At 35.6% G+C, this 10635-nt stretch overlaps 1 protein-coding gene across 3 annotated transcripts in view; it reads right to left on the bottom strand.

The window, feature by feature from the left end:
* Positions 1 to 672: 672 nt before the first annotated feature.
* The window catches only part of MAPK8 (mitogen-activated protein kinase 8), a 46867-nt gene continuing 36904 nt past the window's right edge, over positions 673 to 10635 (bottom strand). The window contains exons 7-12 of one of the 3 annotated variants that reach the window (XM_040563248.1): positions 9409 to 9480; positions 7194 to 7376; positions 6547 to 6671; positions 5499 to 5562; positions 2049 to 2126; positions 673 to 1609 (exon numbers count right to left, since the gene is read on the bottom strand). In XM_040563248.1, coding sequence (XP_040419182.1) covers positions 1593 to 1609; positions 2049 to 2126; positions 5499 to 5562; positions 6547 to 6671; positions 7194 to 7376; positions 9409 to 9480 — 539 coding nt within the window. In that variant the 3' untranslated portion in view covers positions 673 to 1592. Of the gene's footprint in view, positions 1610 to 2048; positions 2127 to 5498; positions 5563 to 6546; positions 6672 to 7193; positions 7377 to 9408; positions 9481 to 9839; positions 9912 to 10635 lie in introns of all 3 variants that reach the window. The other 2 variants (XM_040563246.1, XM_040563247.1) reach the window with 2 other exon arrangements.

Below are 10635 nucleotides of genomic sequence, written 5' to 3'. Positions count from 1 at the left end.
CAAGGCAATCAATTATACAGCCTAGCTTCACTGAAAATCTGCATTTTCCAAAGGAATAAATTCTGAATGATTGTTTAACTCATACATAAACTTAAGTCAGTTATACATAAATCATTCTGTAAATATAAAATGTAAACAGTTAAAATACGTCTGTGAGGAGCAGCACCATTTTACATGACTATTTAGTAACTGTTCCACATATTTCAATATATCTTTTGTTTAAAAAGTGTATTGAAATCTGGAGCTTCAGTGCTGAAAACTACTGAATATTTATGACTTAAAAGGAACCATTATTAAGATTTCTGCTACACTGGTCTCATGGTGAAATGAAAGAGATAAATATTAATTTATACAGCACTACTTCTCCCTCTCCTTTGGATGGCATATATTGCTCACTTAATGCATTAGCTACAGAAATCCTGAGGTTCTTCTACCACTTACGGTTTTAGCTATCAGTTACTTTTGGTGGAGAAAATAGCTGAAGTTTTGCCCCTATTGCATTCGTGTCACTTCCTCTTCTCCCCAAAAAGCACTCACCTTAGCAGACAAAAATACTAAGAAACTAAACTCCCAAGAATTATATCCTACATGAAAGTATACTTGTTTTCCCTGTTGGCAGTCTAGACATCCTGGATTCACTTTGTTTTGTGTGTACAAAAACAGGCTACAAGCTAGAAGTAAACAGTTTATTTGCATTGCAATGTGTTATTCATGAAGTATCCTCTTGTTTTATGGCGATCACAAGATTTGGCATGCCACAGTTCTGCAGAAAACATCACATCCTTTTGTTAGGCTAGATATTTCTGCAGCCTTGAAGATAGGTTTTGTTTTCTTAAGTTCAGAAAACCATTCAGATGAAATTTCTTTGCAAAGGTTTGTTTCTCTAACAAAATTCAATAACTGTTGCTTTTACTGAAGTATTATAGGCAAGAGGCCAAAATTAAAGAGGATTTTGTTCTCTGCCAGCACCACAGTAGTATGCCCCAAAAAAACTACAGCTGGCTGCACTGAATTCTCTCTCCACCTCCACATGGACATATGACCAAGCATAAAACTTTGAAGGATATCATGAACAAAACATCTGGAATAAATTCTAATTAAAAAATTGAAAACCTATAAAATTTTAAATAATTCATGATATGGTAATGACCACAACATTAATATGTGCTTTGATAAAACAAATCTTACAAATTCAGTAAAAAAAGATCAGCAGCATAATAGTAAAGCAAATATGCAGATTTTAAAACCACAATAAAAATTATCAGGTTTAATATTTTACAGTTAATTACAGCAAAAAAAGTGGCTGCTTTTAACACAACTTACAGTTTAAAATTACAGCACTTTATGATGAGTTCTACGATTATTTTTGAAAAAACACTCAAAAATACCACCAAATTTTAAAGGTGCCCTATTAATGACTAAAAGGACCCCCCTCCCACCCCCCAAAAGACCAAGTAGTCATCTACAGCAACCCAGAGGTCCAGCTGAAGCTTCTAGACTGCTGTCTGTATCAGAGGCCAATGTTGGATCTGTTGACATTGAAGACACATCGTTGACAGATGACGATGAAGATGGATGTTGAGAGCCATTGATCACTGCTGCACCTGTGCTATGAGAAACAAAACAGCAAATCAGTTGCAGATACAGTTGCATGGTTCAGCACTTGCATTAGTCTGTCTCTTCCTAAGGGTCATTACTTTTCCCCATTTCAGCAAGTTTGAAGAGATGTATCTCAAGCCATTGTCAAAGCAAATAAAATCCACAATTCTCTAATTCGGGGCTTAATGAACGGTATGTCAGGAACCACAGAACTCACATGACAGGATACCTGTCAAATTCCAATAAATGCTATTGTCTGAAGGGTAACAATCACAGAGATAGCACTGCATAAACCCAGAGCTAGGATACTATAAGAGAATTCTAGAAGTTATTGGTCACTGAAGAGACATATTTTTGAGTCAGGTTACTCTCGGATGTCTTGAACAACTTTACACCCTCCTGACCTAGTACTCATCGTAGCTTTGTACTGTGCTTTTATTGTAACCAACCTAAAGGGGCTGGTTGTCCACGTATAACCCCATTCTTGGTTCTTTCCTCCAGGTCCATGACTTCCTTGTATATCAATTCTGAAAATGCAGGGAAAAGAAGGTAGGAAAATGAATTTGTAAATACAAGACTCAATTAACAATACATCTACCATTAAAATTTCTTAGGTTCATTACTGTTTAGAATAAGTTTTGAACAACATGTTGTAGGCTACAGAAAAATAGGCAAGTGGTATAATAAAGTACAATTCTGTTCTGTTGGAGCCACAACAGCCTGGCACTCTCAAGCACACACTGACATTGCCCTAAGACTTTTGTCCAGACAGCCTAGGGACCTGGGGTTAAACTGAGTCTTAGCGACCACTCAGTTTTTATCAATGACTTCTTTGGTACGGAACAACCAGATCAGCAATCTTCAAGGGAACAGGTAGGCCACCAGGAACTGCATGTGCTGCCATCACATTTAAACTCATTGCAGTTACCTGGCAGTATTCCAGCCTACATTGCCAGAAAACTGTAGCTCTGTGGATGTTTAGCTGCACACAGTTTTATTCATTCAAGGACAATTACACTTACGGAGAGCCAAATGGTTCCCGAATACGATTAGAATGGCTTCATACAGCTTCTCTCAGCACTGCAGTGCTTCTCACTTCTACTCACCTGCACTATAAAATCTTTACTTAATAGACAAGTCGTGCTAAGTGGCACTTCAGAATCTTAGAGCTACGTACAAAGTTGTTAGACAATGTTTTTGAAAAAAGCTGTGCTGGAGAACAAGTTTCTTTACTTTGTCACCAATTCTTTCTCATCTCAAAAAGCCGTTTCACACACTACATCTATTACTTTTTCCATGATGCAGACAGTTTGAAACTCTGAAAGAACTTTTAGGATTTAAACTGCCTTTTTCTTCTCAAAGGTCTTTGCCTGAAGACAGTAACTGACTAAGATACTCTCAGCAAGTAGGAGTTTCCTTAGGAGAGACCAGGCCAAAAGCCCTTGGAAGAGATAGTAGCAAAAACCACAATGAACAAATCCATACAGCATTGCCACCCTCCCAAAACACATTTGCCACTAAATCTCCTCAGTAACAACATCTAAAGGTCCAGGTCACTGTGAAATGGAATACAACATTGCATAGAAGTAGACACTAGAAATGAAAGAAGCTACTTTATTTTACAGTTACAGAAGTTCCTCATCCTTAAAAAGGTTACAAGTGCTACTAGAGTGCTTGTAACAAGAATCATACAGCCCTATCTATATACTGGCCAGAAGGTTTCTCACCTAATGGCAGCTTATTGCTGAGAAGAGACTTCAGCTATGAATCTACAGAAGTAGTGACAGAATAACAGAACTAAACATACTAAATGCAGTTCATCAGAACTGACTTGTCAGGCTACTGTCACTGGCAAACTAATGTAATGTACAAAGAGTTTGGAAGAAAAAAGCATTTAGGAATTACAGTTTCAAGGGCTGTGGAAGTCTCAAAAGTAAACTCCATACTGCCTGAAATACCTACCTTTCATTTTAGCAGTATAACTACTTATCTTCTGTTTCAAAAGGGGAATAAGTTTCCTGGGAAGGAGCACAGGGAGAGAATTTCCACAATTCTATCTTTGCCTTTACAATTAAAACCCATTTTCTAATAATAGGAAGTGACTTGCAAGTGTGGTAGTACCAGATTTTACAGCCTTGTGTCCATCATCAGCCAACAGAATGAAACTGTCAAAAATTACCCATGAAACATTTTTCCTGTTTTGTTTTTGGTTTGGTTTGGTTTTCCCCCTCTGGGGATAAAAAGGCTACACCAATCTGATATTCCTTCCTAGACTTTTTCATTTCAAATTATTAGATCAGTCATTGCACTAAATTGTTGCTTAAATTCAGTATTTGTAGCCTTCACAGTCTCTGGATCCATCCAAGCTCAACATTACCACTAGTCCTATTTAAAACACTTAAACCACAGAGAACTAAATGAGGTACCTGAGACAGAGGAAGCAAACATCCTAAATAAAAGCAACTTGTTTATACTAAGTGAGAACATTTATAGTCTAAGGCACTGAAATGCACATTGAACAGACTCTCAAGAACTAGCACGTAGGCCCACAGTGGGAAAGCCACATACCTGCCCTAATCTCAGTGAAAAATTACCAATTCAAGTGTTTGTTCTGCCTTTCACTTAGGAATAACCAGTACCAATTCAGGACCACAATAAATCCTCCGATATGCTAAATCATATGATTAAAGACTGCAGTGATCCAGAGGAAGGCATTTTTGTTATCTGCAGACATTTCTAAATAAATTGTTTTGTTTTGTTTTGTTTTTCTTCAGTATTTAGCCTAGTTAGTACAGTTGGTGACAATAAAAGAGTAATACATTTTAGAGGTGGCAGTTAAACATTGTACTTTCACAGTAACTCATCCATTTACTTACATAAATAATTCTAACAAAAATAATAAGTGATTTCTGAAAACTACAATGTCATACAATTAGCATTGTCTGACTTGTCAATAGCAGCAAAGGAAAACATATGATATTAATAATACGGATGTAAAAGATTTCTCCACTAGAAGTGGAGGTTTCATTTATCTTAAAACCAATCTCCACAGTTCTTTAAAGCTCAGCAACTCTCTTAATTTCTAAAGTGCAAGGGGTACAGAAGGTTATAACAAGGCTGTGGATTACAATACATCAAATGCTAATGGATGCAGTGGCAGATGGCATTTTGTCTTAGCACTAGGACCTCTGCAGTAACGCCACACCTTGTAGAAGCAATTTCAAAATGAAACACAAGCTCTACAGGTAACAAAGATGTTCCCCTTGTACTTTATAAGTATAAAGGAAAATATAGATACAAAACCACTAATGAACACTAAAAATCATACTCTTGGAGGTAAGTCTTACGTCATACTATGATCTGTTCCACACCTCAGCCCCAGCTACTTTCTCTGGACCTCACAGGAGATAACCATCAGTGTTTCCCACATCACTATAACCTCTCTATCTTGCCCATTACTAACACTCCTTATGGCTTCCTCTTTCAAATCCTCTGCTTGAATTATGTTCAGTACAAACATTGCTAATATGCTCTTCACTTAACTTCTACTTCAGACTTACACTGCTCCAAATCCTGATTTTTTTTTCAGCTGTACCAGTTCTGTCCAGAAGAGTTCCTCTCACTAAAACCACTGCCTTATGATTTGCAAAAGGTGACTGAAATGAGCAGACCTACAGTTGAATGAACTTAAGCTCGCTACAAAGGTTCAGCACCTTTACAGGAAAAATTATAGTGTCCTTAAAATCAAGAGGTTGTGAAACACTGATCTGTTCCCTTGTCATTCCAAGCAATTGAAGTATATACTATTAGGTTACTCAGGAGAATCTTAATAACAAGTAAACCTTGGAGACTAACCTACTTCAAAAAAACTTTAGGATAAGCAAAAGTGTCGTTCTTACCTTTCCATTCTTCTATCGTGTGTTCCCTCTCATCTAACTGCTTATCTGGTATCTTTGGTGGAGGCTGGAAAACAAAACTAACTCAAGATAAAGCAATCAAAAGGGAAACAAAACTAGAATAAATGAAAAATGGAATTAAGATATTCTGAATAGGAACCTGATTTTAAAATACTGTATTTACATGGATAAATAATCTCTCATACTTGGCTTATTGTTTAGATGCTGTTTCACATTTTAAACTTGTTCTGATTAGCAGATTTGCTAACGTTACTGAAATAATTAAAGCAGAAACTGAACAACCTGGTGAAATAGCTCATAAGGACAGTGGTCTCCAGCTCAAGCAGCCCTTTTTACCTATTTAGTGTTAATTAATAATTTTCTATCTAGTTATTATAGATCAGCAGAATTCTAATTCCACCATCTACATCAAGCATCCTTTTCTGTTCTTAGTGGGCCATCACCAACTAACTTTCTCTTAAAAATAATGTTTTTTCCCACAAGTTGAAATTTTTTTAACTAAGATTTTCATTTAATTCCTTTGTTCTTTAGTGTCAATAATTGCAAAAAAGCTTGAGGTCTTGTACAGAAGAAAGTTTTTGCTGAAACACTTATTTTCCAGTTTAAGAGTACTATCAATTGCTACAACTAATGAAAATATTTCTCTTGCTCAGGAGTAAACATCTCAGAATCCTATCACAGGCAATCAAACTATGTTGAAACAACTGAAACTCAAAAAATTAGAACTCTGTATCAGAGACTTCAGGTGCATTGCTACCTGTCTAGGAGTTTATATGCAATTACATAGAAATACAGACGCACACACAGAAGTAGTTTAGTTACCTGCAAGTTTGTGCCCATTCCTAATACTAATTCTAATAAACAAGTATATCAACGTCAATAAAAATGATTACAGCTCAGTTAAGCTTCTAGTGAAATGTGTAGATCATGCAATAATCTTCTTTCAAGCAGTTACATTAAGCATCACAAGTTTGCTTTAATACATGACTATCTTAGTCAGAGAAACAATCTTTCTAAAACAAGAACTTACAGCTTCTGCTTCTGATGGATCATACCAAACATTGATGTATGGGTGCTGGAGGGCTTCATCCACAGAAATTCTTTTAGAGGCGTCTATAACCAGCATTTTTGACAACAAATCCCTTGCTTGACTTGCTGCAAAAGTGAAATTTTCTACTTACACTCGTGCCATGTGCACATAACACAGTATTTCAAAGCTCATAAGGAAAGAAGACTTGTGGTAAACAAACTCCAATTTAGGATCTATACTACCCTCACAGAATTTAGAGTTTAGGAAAGAACCATTTTACTAACTAAAGGATATATGCGTATTATGAATATAAAAACTTTATTTTCATCCCTAAAGAAAGAAGAGCTGCTCTGGCTACACAACTTCTACTCCTCCCCATTTTTCTCTAAATCACATCTGTCATTGGTAGGAATATGCTTCCTTTTCTTTATACAGGTTTTACCAGGATAGGAGCTGTTCCAGAGCAGATGAGAAAGTGGAGGTAACCGTACCTCAGAACTTTCACCTGCTTCCACAATATTAATATTGTGATATTTAAATCCTTAGCAGCATGATTCTACAGTGAACAAAACTAAGATACATTTCTATTCAATGTGATGCAGTTTATAAACTTTTAAAATATACAATGCACAGAAAACAGACCTTACCTTTAAGTTTGTTGTGTTCAGAATCAGCTGGGAAAAGGACATCTGGGAAGAGTTTCTCAAAGCTATATCCAGCATATTTGGGTCTGTTCTCAACATAAGTTCGGACTGTGGGCTGTAATTTCTTCATAAATTCAGGACATGGTGTTCCTAGCTGCTCTATAACTTTATTCCACTGATCAATATCTAAGGTTTCACAGCTAAGAAAAACAATGTCTAATTTTCAGCTAAAAAGTTACGTTAAAACCATAAGAATTATCAAAAAGAGATAAAAAACGAAATTTTTATTAAACTATCAAGTTCAGCATTAATCGGGATCATCTTAGAGAAAACAGTGAAGCAAAGCAAGTATGATTGAGTAGTCAAGGCAACATGCATTTTACTCGAAATCATAAGAATTAAATGGCAAAGGATATACTCCTGTGAAACAAAGAAAATAAAAAGACTCACAAAATTCATTAAGTTCAAATAAAACTGTTTAGGTTATTTTTTAAAGACATTCTGAGAAAAACTCACTTCCTGATCTAAACATTTATTCACAGCAATCAAGCTATTAAACACCATTAATTCATTGAAGAAAATCACCGCGCATGGGTGCTTTGTCCTTCCTTCTTGCCTTGATAACTCAGCTGAGTCTGGACTCTATCAAATTAGTGATCTCTCCCTAATGACACACAATACACAGCACCAGTGGGCTCATAAAGGATGAAACCCTGGATCACACAGGTCAACAACAATTTTGTCAGTCTTCAACGTTGAAGCAGAAGACTTTCAAGGGCATGTAAGGAACATCTTAATTGAAAAGCTTACACCAGTTAAGGAGAGATTGACCAGTTCACGGCAGTAAAATTTAATATATGCTACTAAAAAAAAAAAAGGAAGAAAATAAAATGAAGTTTGGCTCAGGAATTTCTAGTTGCAGGTCATTAGATACTGGGAGAGAGTAAAATTTTGTATATGCTTATCTCAGTCATACAGTCTTCCCAACATTTTATTTTCAGCTACTGTCGAAGACTTGATACTGCACTCCCTAAACCTTCAGTTGGATCTAGCAGGTCCTTTCTTCTGTTCTTAAAATTTTAAAGTAAGGTTTTGTATAAGGTTTTGAAGTTCTACAATGCTTTAGCACAGGCTTTGAAAAAAAACAGTATTGCATTGTATGGCACTGAGCCTAAATTCAAAAGCCATGCAAGAAAACCAGATTGAGAACGTTAGCATGGTACAGCAAATGCAATGTCAGAGCTGAGTGAAAGTCCCTGGATCTCCTTGCTGTGCCCCAAAACCTTCACCCAATCCTCATCCTCAAACAGGAATGTAACAATTTTTAAACAATTAACCTGTAGCAAAAGCATGAAAAATTTCTGATGGCATCTAACAAAATGGAAGGGAACTACTAGTGAAACAAATAAGATGCCAAACTCCCATTAGATAACCACTGATTTTAGCAAGGATCCAGAGGTTTCAGCTCTATTTGCTTGTAGCAGATCTTTTGCCTGAAGCATTGTTCACATGACAACCCACACAGACACCACCAAGCAAATCATGGAATAGAAAGACAGAAGCACCAGATATTTCTGAAAGCTGTTTGCAGGATGAATTCTGCAAACAAAAAGAAAAATCTATGGAGTGCAACCATTTAAGCTAGTTAGGAACTTTTTGTAAACATCTCCTATAAAAAAATAAAAAATAAAATAACAACTGCTAATGTGCTTGGGTACCAAACAAAATTAATAAGTTATTATATAAATATGAGGTCCAAAGCAAAAAGCAACGCATGTCAACCACCTAAACAAAACACCACCTACACAAACAAACAAACAAATCTGTCTTAAATGTGACAATGTCCAAAAACAATGAATAGACACTATATTAAACTGAAAAAGCAAACAAACAAACAGAAAGAAAGGAAAAAGGAAAAATAAGCTTGTTCAGCCCAAGTGGTATTTTGTTCATTTTGCTGTATTTTCTTACTTAGTATTAATTTCTAAAGACAGTCATACTTGTTAAAGCCATCTGTGTTGTTGTTTTGCTTTAAATGGTATAACTGTAGACATTTTTGCAGCATCCTGGAACCAAAATTAGGAACTAGCAAATTGCATTTTGACAAGGCAGTTTAAAAACAGTATTTTAAAAATTAGAACCACCTTAACCTGGAACTAAATCGTTGCAGTCTCTTTTGACCTTTTAATACTACATCCTAGGCCAAAGGTAAGGATACGATCTGTACCAGGAAATAAAACACCACCTTTGATCATTTCTCCCATGATGCACCCAACTGACCAAATGTCAACTGAAAACAAAATGCAATGATATTAACATAAAAGATAGTTATCAAAATAAAGTAAATAAAAATATCTAGATGCACACATACACAAATGAAGTGACTATAAAAAGCATGTGTAATGAAAGTGAGTGAAGGTGGATGAATGTATGCTAACTAGAGGACCAGCAGAGACTATGTCCTACTGCTAGGTGCAGCCTGAGTATAAATGAAGTTCTCAACAGTTTTTTTAAAGTGTATCACAAGAAAAATTCATGTCCATTTAATAAAAAAAAAAATTGCACAATACGCATTTTCATGACACAACATCGATAAAAAGGTTAATCACTTCCTAACTAATTCAACCTGCTGCAGCAGCACAAGGATACAGTCCCTTCCTGGAAAGAGGATTTTGTGGCAAACCATTTCGCCCATAATGCACCCCACAGACCATAAATCCACTATGTTTGTAGCACAAAAAGAAGGGAAAGCAAAGCAAACGGTCATTTAAAATGAAAAGAAGCATAACATGACTGCATTCTATAAACAGCAGAGACAGCACAGAAAGAAGAGCAAGTCTTTGTATTAATCAATGAGACCACTTTTGAAAACACAGCATATAAGGATTAGCTTTTAACTGTCTCAAATACAAGGCAGAAAACCATCCTTTGGTTTATACAGTGCTAAAGCAAGAGCTAGAGCATAGAGAGAGATATACATGAATCAAGCAGAGTAACGCCCACCTTCAAGTTCTGAGACTGGCAAAGTTCTTCCAACAGATTATAATAAAGCACCAAAGATAAGTTTATTTATTGAAATTATTTTCATTGTAGTTATAGGAATTGTTTTAAGAGCAGCAAACTAAATTGCCCTTTATAAATGTGGTATATCTAAGTAGTTTACACTTTTAGGAGCAGAATTAATTATTTAACATATTAAATAACATTTGCCATCAAGCATTTCCTGTAAGTCAGATTACCATGCATATCTCTCTCCGTTTAAATAAAAAGCAAATACAATCGGTAAAAGGTCACTTAGAATTTTAGAGGATCAGTTAATGACAATATTAGTACATTCCTAAGAGATTTTCAGATAAATTATTTCGTTTAAAAATATTTCTCCAGTTATGCTCAAATAACGTCTTATAGAAAAGAAAAACTCAATAGCAATATATTTTTGGTATGA

This window comes from Cygnus olor, chromosome 7, assembly GCF_009769625.2.
Source record: "Cygnus olor isolate bCygOlo1 chromosome 7, bCygOlo1.pri.v2, whole genome shotgun sequence".
In the NCBI taxonomy this organism is placed as follows: domain Eukaryota; kingdom Metazoa; phylum Chordata; class Aves; order Anseriformes; family Anatidae; genus Cygnus; species Cygnus olor.
The sequence above is the reverse complement of the archived record's forward strand: the minus strand, read 5'-3'. Positions and strand labels throughout refer to the sequence as shown.